The sequence below is a fragment of the Eretmochelys imbricata genome, chromosome 12 (genome assembly GCF_965152235.1).
Source record: "Eretmochelys imbricata isolate rEreImb1 chromosome 12, rEreImb1.hap1, whole genome shotgun sequence".
Lineage (NCBI taxonomy): Eukaryota > Metazoa > Chordata > Testudines > Cheloniidae > Eretmochelys > Eretmochelys imbricata.
This window is the reverse complement of record NC_135583.1, coordinates 8,224,295-8,249,334: the sequence shown is the minus strand read 5'-3', so window position 1 is coordinate 8,249,334 and position 25,040 is coordinate 8,224,295. Positions and strand designations below refer to the sequence as shown.

At 46.0% G+C, this 25,040-nt stretch overlaps 1 protein-coding gene across 6 annotated transcripts in view; it reads left to right on the top strand.

Annotated features, from left to right (window-relative positions):
• The window catches only part of NLRC5 (NLR family CARD domain containing 5), a 77,865-nt gene that overhangs the window by 31,431 nt on the left and 21,394 nt on the right, over positions 1–25,040 (top strand). For 5 of the 6 annotated variants that reach the window (XR_013347593.1, XR_013347594.1, XM_077830709.1 and 2 more), the window contains exons 13-34: positions 189–272; positions 819–908; positions 1,689–1,754; positions 3,076–3,147; positions 4,636–4,719; positions 7,231–7,314; positions 7,980–8,069; positions 8,205–8,252; positions 8,728–8,799; positions 10,124–10,207; positions 11,309–11,392; positions 13,066–13,155; positions 13,291–13,353; positions 14,173–14,256; positions 17,591–17,674; positions 18,897–18,986; positions 19,690–19,755; positions 21,640–21,723; positions 21,835–21,918; positions 22,847–22,933; positions 24,097–24,177; positions 24,655–24,738. Coding sequence is in view for 4 of the 6 variants with exons in the window: in XM_077830709.1 (XP_077686835.1) it covers positions 189–272; positions 819–908; positions 1,689–1,754; positions 3,076–3,147; positions 4,636–4,719; positions 7,231–7,314; positions 7,980–8,069; positions 8,205–8,252; positions 8,728–8,799; positions 10,124–10,207; positions 11,309–11,392; positions 13,066–13,155; positions 13,291–13,353; positions 14,173–14,256; positions 17,591–17,674; positions 18,897–18,986; positions 19,690–19,755; positions 21,640–21,723; positions 21,835–21,918; positions 22,847–22,933; positions 24,097–24,177; positions 24,655–24,738 (1,755 nt within the window). In the remaining 2 variants the exon portion in view is untranslated. The remainder of the gene's footprint in view (positions 1–188; positions 273–818; positions 909–1,688; positions 1,755–3,075; positions 3,148–4,635; positions 4,720–7,230; positions 7,315–7,979; positions 8,070–8,204; positions 8,253–8,727; positions 8,800–10,123; positions 10,208–11,308; positions 11,393–13,065; positions 13,156–13,290; positions 13,354–14,172; positions 14,257–17,590; positions 17,675–18,896; positions 18,987–19,689; positions 19,756–21,639; positions 21,724–21,834; positions 21,919–22,846; positions 22,934–24,096; positions 24,178–24,654; positions 24,739–25,040) is intronic. The other variant, XM_077830708.1, reaches the window with a different exon arrangement.

Below are 25,040 nucleotides of genomic sequence, written 5' to 3'. Positions count from 1 at the left end.
AATTGCCAGTAAACTGAAAGATCCATTTGCACAGTTCTACTGGGGCCAAGCAGGGGAGTTAGGTGCAGGAGAGGAAAGAAGGCCAAGAAAGAAAAGCAACAAGAGGAGGAGTGTGGAGTAGGAGGATGAGATTCTGGTGTCATTTACATTGTTCAAAATGAACCTCTTTAATGGGAAAAATCCCTCAGTTTATCAGGTAACCAACTCGGTGATGAAGGCTGCAGAGAGCTGGTGGAGAGTCTCCCCAAAGTACATATTTCCGAACGGTTGAAGTAAGTATTGCCTTACACCCCCCGAATTACCCTGTGATGAAGTTGATGGCTGTTGTACATAGAAGCTGACACCCTTCCTGGCCTTCACATAGGAGTATGGGTGGAATACTGAGTCAGGAGGAAGCCAATCAAGCCTCTCTTGGGGCTTGTCTACACTTGCAAGTTTTGGTGACAAAACTTGCAAGAGATGTACCCCCAAAACTTGTGAGACGTACCCCCATACAGAGGAGCAGCCAAAGGCCCAGGAACCTCTGAAATCTTAGGTAGCTCACATGCTTCTAACATTGCATTCAGAAGCGGAGTCTCATCCTTTCAGAATACAGAAGTTCAGCATCAAATGCCTTGTCCCCAAGAATACTGGGTCCAGCTGTTTTCATCCCGACCACTTAAAAAAATTAAATATTAGAATGTGCCTGGTGTTCCCCCCCCCCCAGCAGTGAGAGCAATGTTCATCATGTCCCTCTAATGACTTCCTTCGTGGTCTGTTATTGCACACACGCTTTTCAGTCAGTAATCATTTGCTTGTCTGGTTGTTTTCTTTCTCAGTGTCAGTAACAACCAGATATCTGTGGACGGTGTTTGCTGTCTGTTGAATGCCGTGAACACCTGCTTGAATGTGGTGGAGTTTGAAGCCAGGTATGCAAAGTCAGATCAGGAAATTGTGCTCAGCTGATTTATCTCATCTGTCTAACCTGTCTCATCTAAAGGCACTTGTATAGCCCCCTTTAGCCTATCTAGTTTATCTAGCGGTACTTATATGACCCTTGTGAGCACAGTATCTGAGTGCTTCACAATTTGTATTTATCCTTACAAGCACTGAAAATATGTGGCAGGGAATATTCTTGTATTGGCAGGACATGGACTAAATGACCATCCACTTCAAATTTCTGTAGTGCTGTGTATTCCTTCATAGCTAAAAGCGGTACCATTTAGCAGGAATAACCCTGCAGAATCAACAGCGGTTTTCAGGGTAAACTCCCATAACCCTTAGCAGAGAATCAGATACAGTAATCAGATTTCAGAGAGTCCGCATAAAACCCCTTTTTTGCCTCTTATACTATCAGTACCAGGGGATTTTAGACTAAACCCTGACTAAAATTCCCTACTGTAGACAAGACTCTGTGTTGTTAAGTGAGGTAACTTCAACAGGACCGTTTCCTTGATAGTGTTCCTGAACTACTCAATTGATATTGCATAATTAGACTCAAGTATAGTCATGTGAGATAGCTGGTTGTCTTGGGTAATATTTGAATTGACCTTGGAACTGCTGTCTTGGGTAATGTTTTAATTGACCTTTGAAGTGATGACTAAGTGATTTTGAGAAAACCCACGATATTATCAAGAGTAAATAAAATATAACTTAGTGACAGTCAGTGAACTGGGTGTGACATTGTTTGTCATCTCTTTCTTCCACAGCCTTCATCATCAGACTGCAATCCTGAAGTTTATAGCAGATAAAGAATTTCCTTCTACCCTTTCCAGGTACATCACATGGAAACAGACCCTTTGTTCTGTGTATCAGTCCGTGCTGATCACAAGTCAGAGCATGGCTGAAATGTTAATCCCCCCCGATCTGTTCCTTAAATGGTCCTGTTATTTACATGTTGGAATGAATCCAAACATATGATTTAGTTGATCATTAGGGTGCACTGTGTACCCTGACAGTGTCTCCCCTCTGCTGCCCAACTCACTGTAAATCTTGGTGCTTTCTCTTAGCATCCTACCCAGTTTACTTGCTCTCGCTCCCTTTCCCCACACCCTGATTATAATGTCTTACATCTCGACAGCACTTTTCATCCCACAGGACCCCAAGCATAGCAGACTATGCTAAGATAAAAAGTCATCAATGTAGCAATTGTTTAACACCACACAGCTGTGCTACACAACAGAAGGGCAGGTCGAATAGTTACAAAACCAGATTCACAGCTATGTTCACATAGAATGGCACCAAGTTCAGCTTACTGTAAATTCTGGGGTCATCATATGCATAACTCACAAGTCAAGCTGGTCAGAAAATGAGGTGTTTGGTCTCAGAAAGTTTGGGCAAAAAAAAAAAATTCAAAATATTTTGATTCTGAAATGCTGCCATTTGCCTCATGAGAGTTGTAGTTCGGGTGCCTTATGCTCCTGTTCGCTATAAGTTGGGCTTCCTGGTTGGACTACATCTCCCATGATGCACCAGGGTCTCCCCTTTTTAGTGAGGGGAGACAGGTGCATCATGGCAGTTGCCCATGTTGCATCATGGGAGATACAGTCCAACTGGAGAGCCCAGCTCCTAGAGAAAAATGGGAACAAAAGATACCTGAACTGCAACTCCCATAATGCACCACAGTGGCATTTTAGAATCAAAATATTTCAGTTTTGGGGTGTTCTGTTTTTGACCAAAAAATGGAAATTTCTCCATGCAAGACCGACATTTTTCACAAAAATCTTTGTTCAATCAAAACCCATATTTCTGCCCAAAACCAGTTTGGATGGAAAAATTTCTAACAGCCCTTCTCACAAGTATTTGGTTAACCACTGGAAGGAAGAATAGGCTAGTGCTAGACAAGTGCAGGGAAATGAGCTGGTCAGAGACAAGTTCTTTGAGGTAGATCATGGCGGCAAATCCGTGGTGGCGTTACAAACAAGGGAAAGGAATGTATATTTCCCCTAATTTGTCCTGCTTTTTGCGCTGGCTTCTTGTGGAGGTGAGTGCTTCCTGTGGACTGGTTACCTATGTACGACTCCTGGAGTTCTTCTCTTCGCCTTGTCTTTTCAGAGAACAGTTCACGTTCAGATCTGATCATGTGTATTGTTACAGGGATACCTCTCGTAGTGGGGACCAGTCAGGTGGAGGTGAGAGCCAGAAGTCTGTGGTCTCAAGGAAAATAAGGTAGCTTGATGCTTTTCATGGGCGTTCAGAAACCTTTGGTGTCTGCAGCTGAGAAAACTATTTCTGATGCAAGTTCAAATGGTGAATAGCATTGACGAGGCTGTTGAAAGGAAAAGTCACGTCTCATTGTTTATCGTTATTATCTTGGTGTGGGGGTAAAGTCTAGGATGCACTGCAGTGGCAGCTCTGTGGTCAGTTCTTGTGCAGTCCTGCCAGAGCCCACTTTGATGTCTAGTTATGAGATCTCATTCACCAAACCAGCCTGTAGTTAGTATTTCAACCAGCGGGTCAGAGGTGGGAACTTGCTTTGCTGAGCTGGTCAGTTACTCTTGTTCTGGGACATGCATTGCAAGAAAATCCTGGACTCAAACCCAAGTCTGGATTTAATCCAGCCTATATAAACCTGTATAAGTCAGTGTGTGTTCATATCTCTTGCAGAATGTCAAGAGGAAGGATGAGCATCTGGATATAGGTCTCAAGTAGCACTCATGATAGCTGGGTTCAAATTCCTGCCCTGCCGCAGACTCCCTGTGTGACCTTGGACAAGTCACTTAGTTTTTCTGTGCCTTGGTTCCTGAGGGGGCCATTTAGGGATCTGGGGCAAAAATTGGGGATTGGTCCTGCTTTGAGCAGGGGTTTGGACTAGATGACCTCCTGAGGTCCCTTCCAACCCTGATATTATATGATCTGTAAGAGGAGGCTAATCATCCTTTATTTATCCCACCCTTTGTCTATTTAAACGTAAAGCTCCTTGGGACAGTGAGGATCTCTTACCATGTGTATGCACTGGGATGTGAACAATGGGGTTCACAGGGGCAGTTTCAGTGAGGACCTCCATGTGCTATTGTAATACAAATAAATAATGATAAAGAAGAGCCAGCCTCATCCCTTAGCAAATGATAACGCTCAGTGTCCATATAGCGCTTTTACCCATAACTTTCATACATGTATTATCCCCATTTTACAGATGGAGAAATGGAGGCACAAAACTGTGGTGTGACTTGGTCAAGGTCACACAGCTCAGAATAGCACCTCAGTCACCTGGCCCCCTGCCATATCCACTGGTCAGTGCTGGGCTGCTATGCAGGGTTGTATTCAGAGGGCTGAGTTGGAATTCAGTGTGGCTCTTGCTGATTTACCTTAATGTTTCCCAAGCAGAGCTCATTTTAAATCTGATTACGAAAGTCTCTTGTAGAACAACTCGCTCTTTCAGTCAGATGCAGTTTAACCCTCTGGGTTATGGCAACATTGCCAACTCTTATGATTTCATCGTTAGTTTCATGGGTTTCTTTAAAACCCCCAGCTCCCGGATGTATGAAAAAGTACATTTCTAATCCTCATATTTGCAGAGAAAAGCTGGAAAACGTGACTGAGTATAAACAAAAGGCTCAAACACCAGAAGGCAATGAAAAGAACCTAAAAATTATTATTTGTTAAAATCTCATGATTTTTAAGCCTATCTCAGCGGGGGGTTGCTTTCTTTCTTAGGCTGACAGACAGTGGTTTCCCCCCCAGCGATCTGGACAGGTTATGCACTGTGTTGAAGAAATGTAGCGGCGTATCAGAGCTCGAGTGAGTCTTCTTATTTTTTAGTGCTAAATTGTATTTTTGCGATTTATTGTTTATAATAAATATTTTTAAACGTTGGGCCTTATTTATAGGCCCCGGGTAGTTGTTCAGAGATTCATAATTTTAAGGCCAGAAGAGTGGTGGTCTACTCTAACCTCCTGCACAACACAGGGGCAGAGAACTTTGCCCAGTAAGCTCCGCATCAAGCCCATTCACGTGTGTTTGAGCTGGAACGTTTCTATTAGAAAGACATCCAGTCTTGATTGAAACATGTGGAGTGAAGGAGAATCCACCACATGCCTGGAGCAAATTGTTCCGTTGGTTCATTTGCATGCAGGCAAAATGTGCCTCTCTTTTGCACATTCACGATAGGGTGTGGTGCTCATGTATAGATCGTCAACACGGCTTACCTAGGATTTTCAGCATGAAAACACAGATCTCTACCGTGTGAACAAAAGGGGTCATTCCGTTGGCTAGCAGTGGGAGGTGGTTCTTGTTTTTGTGGTTGTAGACTTGCACAGATGTAGGATTTCAGAGATTCCTAGAGTTTACAGCCAGAAAGCACCGTTCTGATAATTTAACATGACCTCCTGTATAACACAGGTGAGAGATTTCACCCAGCGGTTCTTGCATTGAACCCAACAAGGGTGGTCAGACTATCTGTTAGTGACCACTTTCCGGAAGCATTCAAGCAATCAAGTTGCTTGGTCAAAAGCATGTACAAAGCCAGTTTGAATCCGGTGTGCTTCCGTGCTGATCTTGGAAGTGGAGCGTTTTATCTGATATGGGGCAGTGCTTGATGCAACTTTCCCCAGGCCTCTTGCCAGAGCCCCGAGGAATGAGTCAAGTGAGCATTGGTATGAAGCCTGCATATTTCCAGGGAAATGGCTGTCTGTACCACAGAGACTCCTTTAATTATGTTGCCTGAGGGACAGTGCCTGCATCAGAGGCAGTACGTTGTAATGGAGATTTCAACCCCCTCTGCTAGGCCAAATTCAGCATAGCAACACATTTAAACGGCTTTCCTGGTAGGAGAGAAGATGGGAACTGATGCCTTGCTACTGTTTAATGAAATACATATTTCCATGGGTGGCCTGGAGACTGAAGTCTTCTGTGTACTCACAGAACAGGTATAACGTTAATGGAAGCAGTGCAACCTTCCCAGCTAACTGCCCTGCCAGTGTGCCTCCTGCCTGGCCCAGGAAAGGGGCAAAGGGGGGGGTTTATTCTCCAGTAGTGTGGCAAAACTTTTTTTTTTCGTCCAAAAAGTCATTTTGTCAACCCTGAAATGCTTTGTGGAAATGCATCTGTTTGGAGGGAAATTCAGGCCCAGGATGGAGTTGTTTTCTGGTGGCAGGGGGAAGAGAACAAGAGAGATCTAGACTAGCTTGCTGGTTAGGGCACTTGGCTGGGACATGGGAGAGCCAGGTTTGCAAGCCTGTTCCAACATGGGCCTTCCATACCCTAGGCAAGTGCCTTAACTGCCAAGCTGTTCTGGGATGAGTCTCGCTCGCTCTTTTTTTTTTGGTCAACATTTCAAAAGGTCTCATTGTTCTTCAGCATCGTAATGAAAACTGATCTTGAAACCTCAACATATGTTTTGCAAAACAGAAAAGTTGCATTGTCTGGGACTCATTCATGGACTCATGCAGTGTCTGGGATTCATGCATTGTCTGGGACTCATTCACAGACTCATGCATTGTCTGGGATTCATGCATTGTCTGGGACTCATTCATGGACTCATGCATTGTCTGGGATTCATGCATTGTCTGGGACTCATTCATGGACTCATGCAGTGTCTGGGATTCATGCATTGTCTGGGATTCATTCATGGACTCATGCAGTGTCTGGGATTAATGCATTGTCTGGGACTCATTCATGGACTCGTGCATTGTCTGGGACCTTGGTTCCTCTGCTGAACCTGGTAACACGAGGGCCAGTTTGAGATCCTCCTGATGGATGTGGCCGTCTGACCTCTGGGGATGAGAAGCACCAGCTCATTCCAGAGGCTACCGAACAGGCATCAGATGATGAGGCAGTTCTGAGCACGATTCTCCTCTCGCTCACCCAGGCGTAACTCGGTTGACTTCAGTGGACTTACTCCAGTCAGTGGGAGGAAACTTGACTAGATTCGAGTTAAAGTTGCAATGCTCCGGATCCCGTCAGTGGCCTTGCGCCCCACCCAGGTTTTAGGCCTGAGGCCTGGGCTACGCTACAAAGTAGGGCTGACTTAAGTCATTGTGCGTCAACTTATTTGACAAAAAAGGCAAGGAGGAGACTGAATGAGCTAGCTGCTGCTTTGATTTGCATCCGAGGATGTCAGTGTTCTGTCCTTTGGGGACTGATATTAAGGGAACAGACCATTAATATTATAAAATCAGAGAATCACAGGACTGGAGGGGAGCTTGAGAGATCATCTAGCTCAGTCCGCTGCACTCATGGCAGGACTAAGTATTATCTAGACCATATTATTTTCTTCTTAATGAAAAAGAAATATCTTCCTTTAAATCCTAGTTTGTCAAATAACTCTCTGGGAGACCAGGGAGTCGGGAAGCTAGTTGGACTCCTTCCGGAGCTGAAGGCAGTGAGTTTCCTAAAGTAAGCGATCACTTGTCATTATGTAGTTTGTTTGAAATATTTGGCCTAATTCCCATCCTTGACTTACCCTGTGGATAGTTGTTTAAATCTGTGCAAAATAGGTGTAAAATGCCACCAAACCGGAATTTTCCACTCACACACAAGGGGAGAGGCATGTTTGACACCTAATTTGTGTAACACTCGCTTGGACTGAGTTACATTTGCACAAATGGAAATGTGGACAGGCGGTGCGAAGTGGCAGAGCATCAGGCCCTTAGGGTATGCCTACACTGCAGCTGCGAGTGTGTTTTTTAGCTCACCTAGACACACACACGCTAGCTTGAATGTGCTAAAAATAGCAATGCAGCCAGGGGTAGCGTGGGTGATGGCTTGTGGTAGCCGTCCGAGTATACAGCCAGTGGTCCAGCTGGGCTTGTACTCAAGTGGCTAGCCTGAGCTGCCTCCTGTGTGCTATCCCTGGCTACAGGTCAGTTTTTCTTGTCTGTCTAGCAAGGGTCTGTCTTCGCAAGCTGGGAAGCACGCTCCCGGCTGCAGTGAGACTGCCAGTTCCTCAGATCAAGGACCATTTCTGTTGTATCTTATGGCACTGTATAAATCATTAATGATAATGAGGATGGGGATTTAATCCTTTGAAAATAATGGTTTTATTCCATCTCTTCCTCTAGGCTGAGTGGCAATCAGATATCCTTGAGTGCTGTGTTTGGCTTAGCTCAGTGCTTATCGGCACTGGAACACATTAAATCAATAGACATCAGGTACGTTCGGGGCTCTTGTTGCTGTGTTTTCCCATCAGTGATGCTGCTTGAGACACGTGACCTTGGTTTGCAGTGCATGAAACGTGAGCACGTTTCTCCCGACTGCGTGTTCATGGTGTTCTCTTTTGGTTACAGCCTGGGAAACGCTCAGTCAGTTCATTTAATCTTCTGGGAAAGTGTCAGGTAAAGATCCTGTCCTCCTGTCTGTCTAAGCATATCCTGTGTGCCATCCCCATAGTATCTAGATGTCCACGTTGCAATAGGGTGGTTTCCACGCGGTGTCAAAATCAGGGGTCCTTTTGGCTCTGAATGCTGGCAGGGAATAGTGGAGGCAGGGAGCAGCTGGGTGGTGTGGATGGGGGTGGGCAGCCAGGAGTGTGCGGGGTGGGGTGGCAGGGTCCGCAGTGGGTGATAGGGATGGGAGTTCACTTTCTGCTGGGCAGCCACCTGACCAAAGGCTAACGGTGCTGGATGGATGTAAGCCATCCTAAATGTCGGAGGAGTGGGGTGGCATGAGTCTTCGCTCCTGTGCACAATGGGCATGGGGAGGCTGGTGCGTGAGGCCACTGCACTGAGGCACGGACCATCAGCTACCCATAAACAACACAGCATTTCGCACTCGGTGCAGTTGACATGGTATCAAAACCTCTGTCCCCAGGAACAGCCGTACCAGATCTGCAGGAAAGTTCCCGGCTCATCCACAACAGTTAGAGAACGACCATTGCTTTCGGTATGGCATCTTTTCATTCTGGCTCCTTTTCCCATTTAGAAATGTCAGAAGAGCCATGCGTGGGTCACGATCATTTGGGGAGTCCTTCATCTCCAAGTGTTTTTCCTCAGCGGGTCTCTCCGTGCACTGCCTTGTTCTCATCCTAAAGAGAGATAGGGTGCCAGATTCTGCTTCCCATTGAAAGGGCTGCCTTGTACCCCTCTGATTGGCCAGTCACAGCTCTCAGAGCATGGGCAGAGGTGGATAGAAAGGGTGGGGACCTAGCGGGCCCACAGCTGTTCCAAAACTAAGAGCATTCTTGGGGAGATCTTTCTAAATGATTTGCTTTAGGGGCCTCACCTTCCCAGCTCCTCCACCACTGGAATGAAGAGAGATCTGGGTGCCTGAAATACTTGTCTATAGAGCCACATCCTCAGCTGGTGTAAATTGACATGGCTCCACTGAAGTCAATGACAATTAATACCAACTGAGGATCTGGCCCATAGGGTATTATGCTATTCCTCCCCTGTACACACACACACAGAATCATAATTCAAATGGACTAGTCTGCTAAGAAAACAGTATCACGTGTTGTATAGAAAGTGTTTTGGCTTGATTGGAGCTGTTTCCCATGATCACTGAGATATACAGGGCCTGATTCCCCACTGCTTTGCTCTCATGGAGTGATTTATACCTGCCAAAGTGAGAATCAGAATTCTCTACTCACACTAGTGTTCTACCCACACTTTGTACAGGTGTAAATGACTGTTGAGTGTGAGGCAGCAGGGGATAAGGCCAGCTAAGGAGAAGGCCTTGGAAAGGCCCGTCTATAGGGAAAAGCAGATGCTTTCTCACAACACCATTCCCTCATTATATAACCCTAACTCTCATTAAGGGAGCCCTGTGCAGCGAGAGATCAATATACTCAGCCCTATTTCGAGGGAACCGAGAAGGCGTTTGACATTGGGAAAACAAGTTCTGATTCCCAAAGGAATTTTTATTGCCAAGTAGGCAGCTCCATTAAGTCTCTTCACAAAGTGGTATGATCACATGGGGCCAGATGCTCAGCTGTTGTGAATCAGCAGAGCTCCGCCAAAGTCAATTGAGCGACCCGCATTTACACCACCTGGGGATCTGGCCCAGAAGGTTTAGAACAGCAGAACCGTCACTCTGAATGCACTTGTGAAGTGAGCAAGGCAGTAGGTAGAAGGGCTGAGATTGGCTTTGAACCCCAGCCTAGCAGCTCGGCCTGAAACGTGAAGCTTTAAGGTCTAGATGGAGTTTCCCATGTCATCCCTGCTGTAGAAGGTAAATCTGAGGATCCTGAGTATGCTGTTTGCTTCAGTCTTAGGGAATGCACCGTGAGTCCCAAGGACATGGACAGGCTCTGCCAGATCCTTGAAAAATGCACAGGACTAACAGAACTTGAGTAAGTGCCGAGCATTGTGTAAGTGTGTCTATACGTCAGGCTGTCCTGTGCTCCTAGAAAATGAAATCCTCCAGTATAAAACCAACGGGCCAGATCTCCAGCTGGTGTGAATCAGCGTCACTCTATTTGCTTCATTGGAGCTATACCCATTTACAGCAGTTGATGTTCTGGCCCGGAGTAACTAGGCTTTGTGCAGATGGAGCACCTGGGGTGATGAAATCCATCCTCCCAACCCAGGGTCACCGAGCAGGACTGTGGAATGCCCTCCTCCTGCCAGAACTGCTCTTCCAGCCTATGGGCTGGAGTATCGCCTTCAGCCCTCAGTGCTAGTTGTGTGGAGTGTTTGGGGCCTCTGTCTCCACGTAAATGCAAATCTTATGACTCACCCCCATTGCAGCCTTCAGCATGGAATCCCCTCCTAAGGCAGAAAAGAATTGTCTGACTCTCCATCTGTGGTTCTTCCCCCCACCCTCACACACATGATCTCAGTGCCGTGTTAGGTCTTCAACTGGCTCTCTGCACCACAAGTGAATTTCATGCATATATTAATATACAAGTATCTACCCTCTGATATCCTGTACATGACCTCAGTGGAGTTACTCTGGTTTTACCCCAGTATATCTGAGAACAGAATTTGGCTTCCTGGAACTCTATGATTTGTGTGTAAATTCCCCAGGACATATGCAGTGCAGGCATACCCTTCTGTTCCCCTACCTATCCTAGATTCAGAGATGGTTACAGTCATTTAGAACTATTCTGATCTAGTTCTAGATAGTCTGGCCTCCTGTGTAGCACAGGCCAGAGACCCAGTGATCTCTGCATCAAACCCATAAAGATGTTTGTAAAACTAATGATCTAGCTAGTGGTCTCTTATAACTTATCCAGCCATTTTCATTTCTAAACAGTTTCCTTTGTTGTTCTTTTCTTGATTGGAAGGGGTAACTCCCATATTCCAGTAAATGAAACTTAAACCTTTGAAGTCAAGGATTTCTGAGCCTAGTGTATATTTTTCAACAGGAATATAATGTTTTAATATCCTCTAACTGTGAAACTTGCAAATCATTTCTAACCTTGCAATGTGTTTTCTCCCTTGCTTTGCAGATTATCTAGAAATGCGCTGAGTGATCAAAGCATTGAAAGGCTGCTAATGTCCCTACCAAGTTTGCACGGTCTGAAGCTACTGAGGTAAAATTTGGGGCGGTTGTTTTGATGGATGTCATGAAATATTCATTTTGAAAGCTGTAATGCTGCGGTATATCCTACCAGCATTAATAAATCATTGACTCATTCTACATTAACATAGGAAGAAGCAAACCAAGTCCAGAAATAGTCAGAAACTCACTCACCCCAATTCCTCTCCTATTTCCACACCCAAACACAAACTAAACCTCTTTTAAGATACTGAGATGATTGCCACTCTTGGTTCTGGCTGCCACCAGATCCCCAAATCCCGAAATGCTACAAGAAAGATTGTTCTCATGTATTTACATCAGGAAGCAAAAGTGCTGGAGGTTCCACACTTCTTTTTTTCATGATTTCCAGCCCCATTATTGCAGACTCAGGCCATGTTTACACTAAGCCTTGGCTGATATAGCTATGCTGGCAGAGCCCCCTAGTGCAGGGGTTCTCAGAACAACTTTTTTGGTGGCCTAAGAGTGTGGCCACCAACCCTCGCTTGTGGCCGCTCTGAAAATTTTTCCAAACCCAAGCCCCGCCGCCCTGGGCTGAAGCCCAGAGGTGGAGCCCAGGGCCTAAAGCCCAAAGCCTGCTGAGCACGCACACTGGCCCCATGTGTCTGCCGAGGTGCTGTCCAGAACCCCCAGGAGGCTGTGTGGTGCAGGCTGCTGATCGCCTGCGGTCGGTGCCAGCAAACACCAAGGCAGCCAGGAGCAACAGCTGGGCGCTGCAGGGAGGGACCACTGCTTCCCCGCCCCAATCTCCACCCAGGAGGCTGTTGTGGACGCAGAAAAACCCCCTGGTGGCCACATGCAGCCACAATGGCCGTATTTGAGAAACGCTGCCCCAGTGCAGACACAATGAAAGCTGTCAGAAGAAGTTCTTCCCCCAGCATAAGTACACCACCTCCCCGAATGATATTAGGTAAACTGACAGAAACACTCTTGTGTCGGCAGACTTGTGTTGGGGTTTTGTCGGGATAGCTATGACAGTTTGGGGAGTGCGGGGTATTTTTTTTCACGCTCCAGCAAAACTGTGTAGTGTAGACCGGACCTCATAAATTTTGGCTTATTTGATAAGCTTTGGGGCTTGATCCAAAACCCATTGAGGTCGCTGGGAGTCTTTCCATTGGCTTTGGAGCAGGCCCCTGGTGCTTATCCAAAAAGAACACAAACTTTGAACCTTTTTGAGTTAGCCTACCACAAAACGTCTAAGAGAAGAAACAAGGGCTATGAACTCCTGAATTCTGACCCAAACTTGGACACTGACTTGTGGTGTAGCATTGGAGATCAGTCACTTAGAAGTCACTTTCCAAGCGTATAGGTCGGCGTATCTGCAACCCATTTGCGCACAGAGCTGCTGCAGTTGTGTAGGTGTAAATGGCCACTCATCCATCTAAGGGATTTGCAAGTGCACTAAAAAAAAATCACACATGCAAACTAGGGAGCTGATTCACCACTGTGTTACTCTAGCTTTACATCAGTGAAGTTACAGCAGTATAAAACTGGAGCTGACGCAGTGGAGAATCTAGTTGTTCAAAGGCAAGCACAGTTTCATGCCTACAGCTTTGGAAACCAGGCCCTCTCGTGTCTGTGTGTGTTTGTGGAAGTGACCGTCAAGTCCTACATGTATGGAACCAACCTTCCTTGAAGATGAAGACTGATTTATTTTTGTCCTTCCAGTATTAGGAATAACAAGTTTTCACCAAATTGCACTCTCTTACTGGCCAACTCCCTCAACCTGTGTGAGCGAATCAGAGAAGTAGAAGTCAGGTAAGGAACTGAGACCTCCTCTCTCCCAAACAAATCAGCCATCATTGAATTCCAACTAGTGGAATTGAGAGCCTTGTCCTTTTTGAAGAATGTGGCTGTGGATGCAATGACTGGTTTTGCTTGTGTTTGCTACAGGTCAAGCGAAAATGCTTTTTTGCATTTAGCGGGGAGGATAGAAAGCCAAGAAACATCCTGCAGGTCGGGCCTTACATTATTTATTTATAAGTTTGCTTCTTTTGCATGCATTTAAAATGTTAGCATTTGTTGAAATCATGTTGAGTGAATCCACATTTGACTAAATAACAGCATGGATAAAATTTGCACCAGGTATTGTGTAATCCTTACTGATATTTTTAACATCGGGAATAAGAATTATTCTCACTCCTTGCATGGACAGCACCACGTATCTGTGCATGTTGTGCAAAAGTCCAGGATCCAGTCTCATGAGAAGAAGGGGGTGTTTCTGGAACACCTTGTAATCTATCAGTTGGAGCAGGAGGCTAGTAGTCAGGACTCCTGGGTTCTCTCTGCAGCTCTGCAAGTGACTCATATGACCTTGGACAAGTTAGTAGCCAATTTTTCAAAAGTGGCCTCTCATTCTGGGTGCTCAGCTTGAAGAACCCTTGTGTGTGATGTTCAAAAGTGCCCGTAACTCCTGGTGAAATAATTGGAGCAGCAGGTACTTAGTACCTCTGAAAGCCAGGCTCAAGGTGTCTCAGAATGGACACCCAACAGTGACCACCTTTGAAAATGTGGGTCTTACCCTCTCTGTTTCCTTGCCTGAAAGATGGGACTAATCATTACAGAGGTCTTGAGGCTTTATGGACATTGCAAAGATCTTTACAATCAATGGCAGGGCAACACAGTCTCGTTAATTAATGCAGGCATTGCCCATAGACTGCTGTACAGGCAAGCGACTGGGAATTTGTAGCTTTCAGTGCGGAGGCTAAGTCAGTGCAAGGCAGTTTCTCGGGATCAATTTCAAATGCTGTTTCTCACACGTCTGTCTTCAAACAGGCTAACTGACTGCAGCATCGGTCAGAACGAGGTTGAGGAACTCTGCCGAATCCTTGAACAATGTGGCCGTCTTGCAGAACTGGAGTAAGTGGGCTTTGAATTTCCACTGTGGCCTTAAAAGGAAGGTGAACAGAGCCAGTGAGAGAAAGCTGGGTGGATAGAGATAGGCGTCTTCATACACTCATGAGCCTTGTAGGCTCACTCTGTGTGTATATCCAGTATCTAACAGCATATAAACAAAGAGAGAAGTAAAAGGAACCCATAATGCTTACTGGGGGGAGTTGATCTGTTAGAGAAGAGGTGCCTCCCCCGGTAAGAGTCCATTATGTAACAGAGTCACGGTGGGTCACAACTAAACTGCATGTGTGTGTGGCCGCCAGCAGAAGCTGGCCATTTGGGTTCTAGGTCTGTTGTTTGCATTGCAAGAGGCGGGTAAGTGTAAAGAACTAGTAAACGGTCAGCAGCCAGTGTGGGATGTGATGTCCTAAAAACGACATTTTGCGTGAGGATTTTTTTCCCAAAGCGACTGCTGGAGTCTGCCGTGTGTGGAAACGTAGGAGAGTGTGCCCGAGTTCATTGCTGGTGAAAGGTGCTGGGGCAGTCAGCCAGGAGACAGAACTCCTCAATATATTCTCAGAACGGGAATGGCACAGGCAGGAGCCGTGCAAGCTTTCCCTGCACTGCCTTCTCAGCGTGGCCTCACCCAGACCCGGAGGGCCCACTCACCTGGTCCAACCCATACTCCCTCCATCTGTGGGGATCTGTGGAGATCCCTGGTACACAGAATCCCCAGGAGACAGCTTGATCCCACCCAGTGGTCCCCAACCTTTCTGTGGGAATAGCACATGCACTATAAGGTGGGTAGAAAGTTGGCTAGATTGTCGGGCTCAACGGGGAGTGATCAATGGCTCCATGTCTAGTTGGCAGCCGGTGTCAAGTGGAGTGCCCCAGGGGTCGGTCCTGGGGCCTGTTTTGTTCAATATCTTCATAAATGATCTGGAGGATGGTGTGGATTGCACTCTCAGCAAATTTGCGGATGATACTAAACTAGGAGGAGTGGTAGATACGCTGGAGGGCAGGGATAGGATACAGAGGGACCTAGACAAATTGGAGGATTGGGCCAAAAGAAATCTGATGAGGTTCAAGAAGGATAAGTGCAGGGTCCTGCACTTAGGACGGAAGAACACAATGCACAGCTACAGACTAGGGACCGAATGGCTAGGCAGCAGTTCTGCAGAAAAGGACCCAGGGGAGACAGTGGACGAGAAGCTGGATATGAGTCAGCAGTGTGCCCTTGGCCAATAGCATTTTGGGATGTATAAGTAGGGGCATAACGAGCAGATTGAGGGACGTGATCGTCCCCCTCTATTCGACATTGGTGAGGCCTCATCTGGAGTACTGTGTCCAGTTTTGGGCCCCACACTACAAGAAGGATGTGGATAAATTGGAGAGAGTCCAGCGAAGGGCAACAAAAATGATTAGGGGTCTGGAACACATGACTTATGAGGAGAGGCTGAGGGAACTGGGATTGTTTAGTCTGCAGAAGAGAAGAATGAGGGGGGATTTGATAGCTGCTTTCAGCTACCTGAGAGGTGGTTCCAGAGAGGATGGTTCTAGACTATTCTCAGTGGTAGAAGAGGACAGGACAAGGAGTAATGGTCTCAAGTTGCAGTGGGGGAGGTTTAGGTTGGATATTAGGAAAAACTTTTTCACTCGGAGGGTGGTGAAACACTGGAATGCGTTACCTAGAGAGGTGGTGGAATCTCCTTCCTTAGAAGTTTTTAAGGTCAGGCTTGACAAAGCCCTGGCTGGGATGATTTAATTGTGGATTGGTCCTGCTTTGAGCAGGGGGTTGGACTAGATGACCTCCTGAGGTCCCTTCCAACCCTGATATTCTATGATTCTATGATTCTATCCCAGAAGACTGTGGTGGGCGCCAGACACCCCACCGCCGAAATGCAGCCGAGAAACGGCAACGCTTCTCAGCGGCATTTCGGCGGGCGGTTCTCCGGCGGCTGCGCTTGGCAGCGGCATTTCGGCAGCGCAGTGTCCTGTGGGTGCACACAACTGCCCCAGCGGGCACCATTGCACCAGCAGGCACCACGCTGCGAACTCCTGATCCCACCAAGGCTTCTGCTCTGGGCTAATATACATCACTGTCTTAGAGCCTGACCCACTGCTCATTGAAGTCACTGGGCGTCCTGCCATTGACTTCACTGGGCTTTGGATCCGGCCCTTACGGCCCAATCCTGCAAGGTGCTGAGCACCCTAAACGCCTACCGAAATCAGTGGGTCTGAGTTAATGGATCAGACCCTGACTGGTAAAAGGACTTGAATAGTTTTGTTATCTCAGGGTTCTCACTGTGAAGCTAGGTTTGTGAGGTAGTTTTCTATGACAGTATCGTGTGTATAAAATCCCTTTGCTTTCCAATGCTCCAGTTGCCCAGAAGAACTGTAAACAAACTCAGCTTTTATTTGTTCAGCTGCACATGGCTAGCCAATGGCTACAGCTCTTGGTCCCTTCAATCGAGAATATACCATGAAATGCCCATTGTAGTGAGGGAGAGGAAAGAAGGTGCAGTGTGGGACTTGGGATACCTTCTCAGGGCTGGGTTGTAGGCAGCCAGGCCTAGTGATTAGTGGGGGTTGGGGAAGGGAAGGAGGGTCCCCGCACTAGCCAGGGTTCAGAACCAGAAGGTCAGGAACCAAGATCTTGACCCACAAGTCAGAGACCAGGAATCAGGCCGAATGAGGAAACCAGGTGTTCGGGATCAGGAGACACAAGCAGGTAGCACTGGATGAGGAGCAAAAGCAGGATGGAGCCCAGTTGTAGGGACAACTTCCAACCCTGTTCCTCCTTCTGCCTTAAATAGAGGAAGCAACCAATCAGGATCTCTGGTGTTGCACCCATCAGGGCCCAGGGTGGAGTCTCCTATGTGAGCTGGGCTTCAAGAAGTCCCAGTCACCAGTGGGTGGAGGGTTGGAGCAAGATGACCCCAAGGAACTTTGCGAACCTGGGTTAAAAACTAGGTATTATTATTGTTTCTAAATCGGCAGCCTGTTTTACGCATTGTAAGAAATGTTTTCCGCCATGTGAGCCTTTAGATTAATACACTGAACAAACTCCTTGTGCTTACATTGAAGACAATCTGTGTAATGTGTCAAGAGGGTACCAGATTATTCTGCTCCATTAGCCAGAGACCTGGGTGACAGGACAGGAACTTCCTAGTAGATAATCTAAGTAATGTATTTTGTGGAACACCGACGTTCTAGTTTCCACCATGTGCTGCTGGGCAGGGTGTTGGCCCACGATGTTTGGCTGTGAAGTACCTGGGAACCCCGGCAAGGGAGTGCGCTAGCCTGAATTTCACATGTGAATTTGGTTGGTTGATTTTTACCTTGTTCTCTTCCCTTGCAGTCTCTCTGGGAATCAGCTCGGCAACGAGGGGCTGAGACGCCTCTTGGATCACTTGCTCCAAATGCACGTTTCCCGCTTGCTGAAGTAAGAAAGCGCCCTGGGAACTTGGGGACTCAGAGCACTGGTGCGCCTGCTCTCAAGCTCGTCACCAAAAGCAGCAGAAGACAGGAGGGGCCGAGTGGAGAGACATTCGCCTCCTAAAAAATAGCACCATGTGGTGGGACTAGTGGCCACCCTTGTCCTGTCTCATTGGAGAGGCCAAGGATTCAATGGGCTGTGGGGATTGGACTGCCCCCTGGGACTGTTCCTGGCTGTCCCTCCAGGTCAGGAGTGAGTCATGTAGAATCCGATCAAAAACCCAATGAAGTCTCTCCACTGGTTTCAATGGGAGTCAGTGTCTCTTCCCGTCACTTTCACTCCACACTCGTCCCGCTTACCCTCTTTTCTCCTGCCTTCTTCCGCTCACCCTCCTTCCCAGTTCCCTTCCCTTTTCTGTCTATTGGGGTTGGAGCAAACAGCCAGTCAGCACTGGGCAGAGAAAGTCCACAAGACAGGAGGAAGTTCTGTGAATGTCCAGAGATCGCAGCTTTGGCTGCATCTGCCCCTGCGGGCTGGAGTCTCTGGCTGGCGCTTGAGCTGTGCCTGTTCCACAGATAAACAGAGAACTCCAGTCTCCCCCGATTCATTCAGCAGCTTTCTGCAGTGGGTGGAGCTGCTATTTTAGTGGCATTTCCTAGCAGGAAGTTCCATCTCCTAATACAGCTTGAGGTGGCAGGGATGCCGCTCAACCCATGAATGCATGGAAAAGGCAGGAGACTGTCACGTAAGTAAGTGCAGCTATGCCCAGGCAGTGAAGGAGAGACTTTGCCACAATATGTTAGGCATGAAGGGAGGTACATACAAGCATTAAAGGGGATACAGACCCTTTAGTCTCTCACAGGTTTGAAAACTCTGAGTGTCCCTTTGCAAATGTTCATTCTCCTCAAATGTCAGCACAAGACTCTTTGGCTATGTCTACACAGCAAAGAAAAACCATAACCGGTCCATGCCAGCTGACTCGGGCTTCGGAGCTGTTTCACTGCTGCATAGCCTTCCGGGCTCGGGCTAGGACCCTGCGAGGGGGGAGGCTCCCAGAGCTCGGGCTCCAGCTCGTGAGCCCAAGTTGGCTGGCACAGGGCAGCCGCGGGTGTCTATTTGCTGTATAGACATAGCCTTACGCTGACAGCACCAAATTGCATCAAAATATAACAGTAGCTGTAACTGAGATTTCTAATACTATATGAATCATCATGTTCTATTGTTGTAGCCTCAGCCATAACAAAATATCTCAGGATGGAGTTCTGCATCTAATCAACACCTTCTCCACGTGCAGAAATGTAACCGAAGTTCAAGTCAGGTATGGTTTCTCGTCATTAATTCTTGTTTCTCACCTAATTATCCGAAAGTTTATATATTGACTACCAGGGCCACATTTTCACCCAACTTAACTTTTTGCATGCATGCACCCATTCCTACAAAATGTAAATGTGTGTATGCAAATGAACGTTTGCATATGCAAATGACAGAGTTAACTGTGCAATTACCTTATTCTGTAGGTGCAAGTCCTTTTTTATGTATGCAAATCTGGGCATTGTGTGTGCAAATATAGATGCATATACATTTTCTGATGGGCACTAGCCCGCCTCCGCTATCTGAAAATCCGAATTTTCATTTTAGAACTCACTAATTTCTGTGTGACACTGCCAAAAATTATCCTTGATTTACTGAATTTGGGTTTGTTTTTTTCTCTTTTCCATGCCTGACAAAAGTATAGTCCACGGGCAATACTGATTCTGCTCAACGTTAAAATCTGCTAAGCAGGTTCTTGCTTTAGTTCTTTATTGTTCAGTTGCTGTTTAGTTTTCATTTTGGAGGCTTTGAATGCAATGAATCCCTCGGACAGTGGCATGCAAACACAGGCTAAATGCAAACACATATCAGGTACACAGTTGCAGGCATATTTTGCACAGACAGTTGTGCACCTAAACTAAAAGTCTGGCCCCTTGGAGACTTGTCCAAAGCGCAGAGTATCCTAAACTTGTGTGGTCTTGTCTGTGCAGTTTGTGCTCCAAGGCAACGTCACTCATCAAGTTCACAAGAGAAGATGAACCAAGGAAGATTTTGGGGTAATTGTATGAGTATTTTGTGCGTGTTTCAATCTCCTTTAAAAAGCTAGAGTCTTCCCCTCTTTAGAGAGAAGAATGAAAAGCATATCTTTGCCCTCTAGATCCTAAGGAATTGCATGATATAATATCTGTAACAAATGGCATATTCATTAATTCCAAGGCTAGAAGGAACCATTATGGTAATCTAGTCTGACTTCCTGTATAAAACAAGCCATGGAACGTCCCCCATATAATTCTTAGAGCAGAGCTTTTAGAATAACATGCAATCTAGTTTGAAAAATTGTCAGTGATGGAGAATCCACCATGACCCTTGGTAAATTGTTCCAATGGTTCATTACTCTCATCATTAAAAATGTATGCCTTATTTCCAGCCTGAATTTGTATAGTTTCAACTTCCAGCCATTGGGTTGTGTTACACCTTTCTCTGCTAGACTGAAGAGCCCATTATTAAATATTTGTTCCCCATGTAGAAACTTATAGACTGTAATCAAGTCACCCCTTAAACCTTCTCTTTGATAAGCTAAATAGATTGTGCTCTTTGGGTCTATCAATATATGGCATGTTTTCTAATCCTTTACTCATTCTCATGGCTCTTCTCTGAGCCCTCTCCAATTTATGAACATTCTTCTTGAACTGTGGCCCCCAGAATTGGACACCGTATTCCCACAGTGGTCACATCAGTGCCAAATAAACTCACTACTCCTACTCAAGATTTCCTTGTTTATGCATCCCAGAATTGCATTAGCTCTTGAGCATCCAGTGTGATGATGTGGCCAATGTTCAGCTACTTAGCCACCAGGACACCCAAATCTTCTTCAGTCACTGCTTCCCAGAATAGAGTCCCCCATCCTGTAAGTGTTGCCTACATTCTTTTTTCCCAGATGTATACATTTACATTTAGCCATTTTAGGATGCAGATTGTTTGCTTGTGCACAGTTTACCAAGTGATCTAAGTCTCTCTGAATCCTCTTTGTTTCACTCTCCCAATTTTTGTGTCATCTGCAAACTTTATCAGTGATGATTTTATGGTTTCTTCTAAGTCCTCACTGGAAACACACTCACTCAATGACGATTCCCCATTTACAGTTTCATTTTGAGAACTATCAGTTAGCCAGTTTTTAATCCATTTAATTTGTGCCATGTTAATTTTATACTGTTCTAGTTTTTTAATTAAAATGTCATTCAGTACTAATTCAAACACCTTACAGAAGTCTATATTATGTCAACACTATTACCTTTATCAACCAAACTTGTAATCTCATCAAAAAAAGATATCAAGTTAGTTTGACAGGATCTATTTTCCATAAACCCCATGTTGATTTGCATTAATTACATTTCCCTCTTTTAATTCTTTATTAATCGAGTCCCATATCAGCTGCTCCATTATCTTGCCTGGGATTAATGTCAGGCCTATAATTACCTAGGTCATCCCATTTACCCTTTTTAAAAATTGGTCCATCAGGTATTTCCTCCTGGTTTCCTTGCAATAATAGTCCCTTCATATGAGAGAGAGAGAAAAATCTGCACACACTCGCTCTGTAGCTCTGAACTCTTGTAATTCTTTATCCCACCAGTCTCTGCTAAATGTATCTGGATCCCTTGTTCATCTCTTAACTCTTAATCGTCAGTAGTTATCCATCCCTGTGCTTCAATTACAGAGGAGTATTTTGTGGAAGGTAGAGGGAAAGAACTCTCATAATAGGCTGCATCATAGCATATCAAAGAACTCTTTTAAGATTTTACCAAAAATCTTTTTCACAGAGTTTTAGCACTCAGATGTCCCTCCTCTTTTCTCAGAAGATGCCCTCAATACCTGCGATTTCTGGATCAAAGGGACTAATGACTGAGAAGGATCTAATACAGTTTTCTCCCCCATTCTTTCAGACTAACGGAGTGCAACTTTCAACCAGAACACCTGCCAAAGCTGTTCTCTCTACTGCAAAAGTGCACCAACCTGACGGCGTACATGTGAGTTAGATACTGCTGAGAAATCTGGCATAGACGGAACTTTGCCTAACAATATTTTGTTTGTGTTTTAAATGTTTTGAAACCTTTCTTCGCAATGATCTATGATTCTAGATCAACAAACAACAACATGACAACCAAGGCGGTGGAAGATCTCTTGCGGGCACTGAGGAAAAGTCTGGGAACGCTGCGAATAAGGTACAGAATGGTTCTGGTGCTCAGTGTGGCAAACCCACTTTGGTTCTGATAAGCTAAGATCCAATTCTGCTGAAAATAACATCTAGGAATGGAAGGCAGAGGGGCTGGGATTTAGTTGCCATCTGAGTCAGCAGTGATTTAACGTTTGTCTGCACACGGAAGATATTGTGAAATAAGCGGGGCTGTGAATTTAGAGCACAATAGCTGTTCTACTGTGGAATCGTTATTCCGGGCTATTTCCCACTGTTGACAAACACTTTGTGTCCAGCATGGCGTAAGGGGGCGCTCTGCTGCTGGCAGTACCCAGGATATTAGAGAGAGAAGATGGGGGAGGTGATACCTTTTATTGCACCAGCTTCTGTTGGTGAAAGAGACAAACTTCAGAGCTTACACAGAGCTCTTCTTCAGGTCTGGGAACGGTACTCAGGGGGTCATAGGTCAACATAAGGTGGAACTATTTTGCTTAGCATAAATAGTTAACGCATGTCTCAAGGGACCATTCAAGGTGAAGTGACCTGTTAAACACTTCTCCTGACATAGGGGGAAAGGGAAAAAGAACCTGTCCCTGCAACATTTCATTTGAATAATTAATTCTTTACTTCCTGTCCCAAACTGTTTTGCATTGCTACTGTTGCCATCTTCTACCCTGTGGTGGAGAGTAAGGTCTTACAGCATATCCTGTCTTTTCATTACAGCTGGTGGGAAAAAAGGAGAAATATTGGGGGTAAAAAGAGAAAAAATTGAGGTTAACGTCCCCTTGTTTCCAGTTTGTACTGTGCTTCCTCCCCTGAGATAGCCCCTCTGTGTATGGTGAGCTGAGAACCAAGGGCTGTACGGACACATACGGGACGTAGCATCGAGATGGGAGTAGTTTAGATAAACGATGCTTATGAAATAAAACAAAGCTGCCTGTGTTTTGAAATTGCAGCATTGAAGAGCCATGGGTGCGGAATGAAAGTGTGGCTAGCCTTCTGCAGATGGCCGTCCAACCCCACGGGAATGTTACAGAGATCACGTAAGTGGAGCCTGAACAGCTGCTTGTCACAGATCCAGGGCCTGTAATTCCCCCTCAACAGTCTAGGAAAGACACCTGCTCTCAGGCTTCTGGCTCCCCAGCTGTCACCTCGCTTGGGTGGAGACATCTCTCCCTTCTACCCAGGCTCCACAGCTCCCTGGTTATGCTGTGAATTCACCAGCAAAGGCAGGCAGCCGAAGCAGGCCTGCTTGCTTTCTCTTCAGAAACTAATAGCAACACTATAATGGCCTTAGAATCATAGAATATCAGGGTTGGAAGGGACCTCAGGAGGTCATCTAGTCCAACGCCCTTAGCCTTCAGTTAAGCTACAGTTCTTCCTATGGAGGGATAGCTCAGTGGTTTGAGCATTGGTCTGCTAAACCCAGGGTTCTGAGTTCAATCCCTGAGGGGGCCATTTAGGGATCTGGGGCAAAAATTGGGGATTGGTCCTGCTTTGAGCAGGGGGTTGGACTAGAGGACCTTCTGAGGTCCCTTCTAACCATGATATTCTATGATTCTATGCAAGTTAATGTATTCTTAGGGTAAAAGCATGACAAAGAAAATATTAAAACAATAAAAGAGCCTACGTGCATGCTAATAAGCTTAACTGAGATCACCCCAATTCCAGCATGGGCTCTGGCAAACCCGACCCAGATGTCTCTTCCATGGTCATAAATTCATAACAGCCTTAGCTCAGACGTAGCACACTCAGGACAAAGTTAGTCTATCCACGGGTCTCTGAAGTTCCTAGCATTTCCACTAGTCCCATCTCTAGAAAAGTTGCATACAAGCCTACAGAACACATAAACAATTGCATTTTTGTACAATGGACCCCAAAAACTCAATTCAGTAAGATTTAACTTAATTCAATAAGGTTTCTCTGGGATCTTGCAGGAAATTACCATCTGTCACACTGCTGTTTTCAATCCCTTTTCTAAAAATAAAAGCCTGTGTTTGGAAACCAGCCTTGGACAAATGCTATCAAGTCCTTAGGCATAGATGGTTTCCAGTCATTCAACAAGTAAACTCCGATTGCCTGCGCTCTTCTGCTCTGTCCCATCTTGTGGAAAGTAACCTTTGCTACAGGGCATTTGAAACAATTTGTATCATGCACCCAGCAAGGTCTGGGCCTGTGATGTATTGTCATCTCCATCTTCTCCTAGGATATCAAAAGACAAAGGTCTCCTTCAAGTGGGCGTGGGGTTCCCCTGTCGAACGGAGAAGATGGAGTCTGTGGTTAGCAGGTGAGGAGGTGCATCTGGTTGTGCTTTTCATTGCAGGTTGCTCCCTCTGACTGATCATCCAATAGAGGAACTCACTAGCTTTCCTATTGTACCCTGAATAAGTAGAAGCCTTGAATACATTAAGACCCAAGCCAGCTTGACACTTCCTTTTGCAAGGGTGTGCATGGAAGGGATAGCACAAGGATCTTTCATGCTCTGGCCAGAGAAATCAGTCCTTGTGCCTGGGAGAATGCAGGGACTTCTAACTATGGGCACCCAGAGGTGGGGAAGGGCCATGTTCTCTTGACTCTACACCAAACTTTGGAATGGGCACGGCACATCAAGGAGGAGCTTGGGTTTGTGCAGCTCTGCTCTCAAGCCCAGCCATATAGCATAGAAAAGCCATTGCTGCAGGCTGCAAGGCCCTGTGTAAGCGTGAGCTGGGTTGATTGTCATTGACGTTGATCGATCGCATTTGTGTGTATCTGCACCCTGCAGGTTGAACCAGTGCAGGCTGGAAGCAAAGCACATTCACTTTCTCCAGAGGGTTACTGAGAAATGCACGCAGCTTCAGGAACTGAGGTGAGTTCTCAAAGCGGTGTAGCAATTTATCTCAGGAAGGAAATAGTTTCTTTTGTCCTGGTGCACAGAAAGAGTGGATGCATCTCTGAAACTGGGACTGGGGAGTTGGAAAATCATGTCAAGAAGCAACAGTAGTCAATAGTCAATTCTCCCCTGACATATGCACCCTGTCGAACCTCACTGAAGCCAACGGGAGCCCCAGAAGGGTAAACTTCTGAGCAGAATTTAGCCCTAAGTGACCCCAGTGAAGGAGATGGCTAGACACAGCAATACACATACCATCTAACATGCAGCGCTTGCAT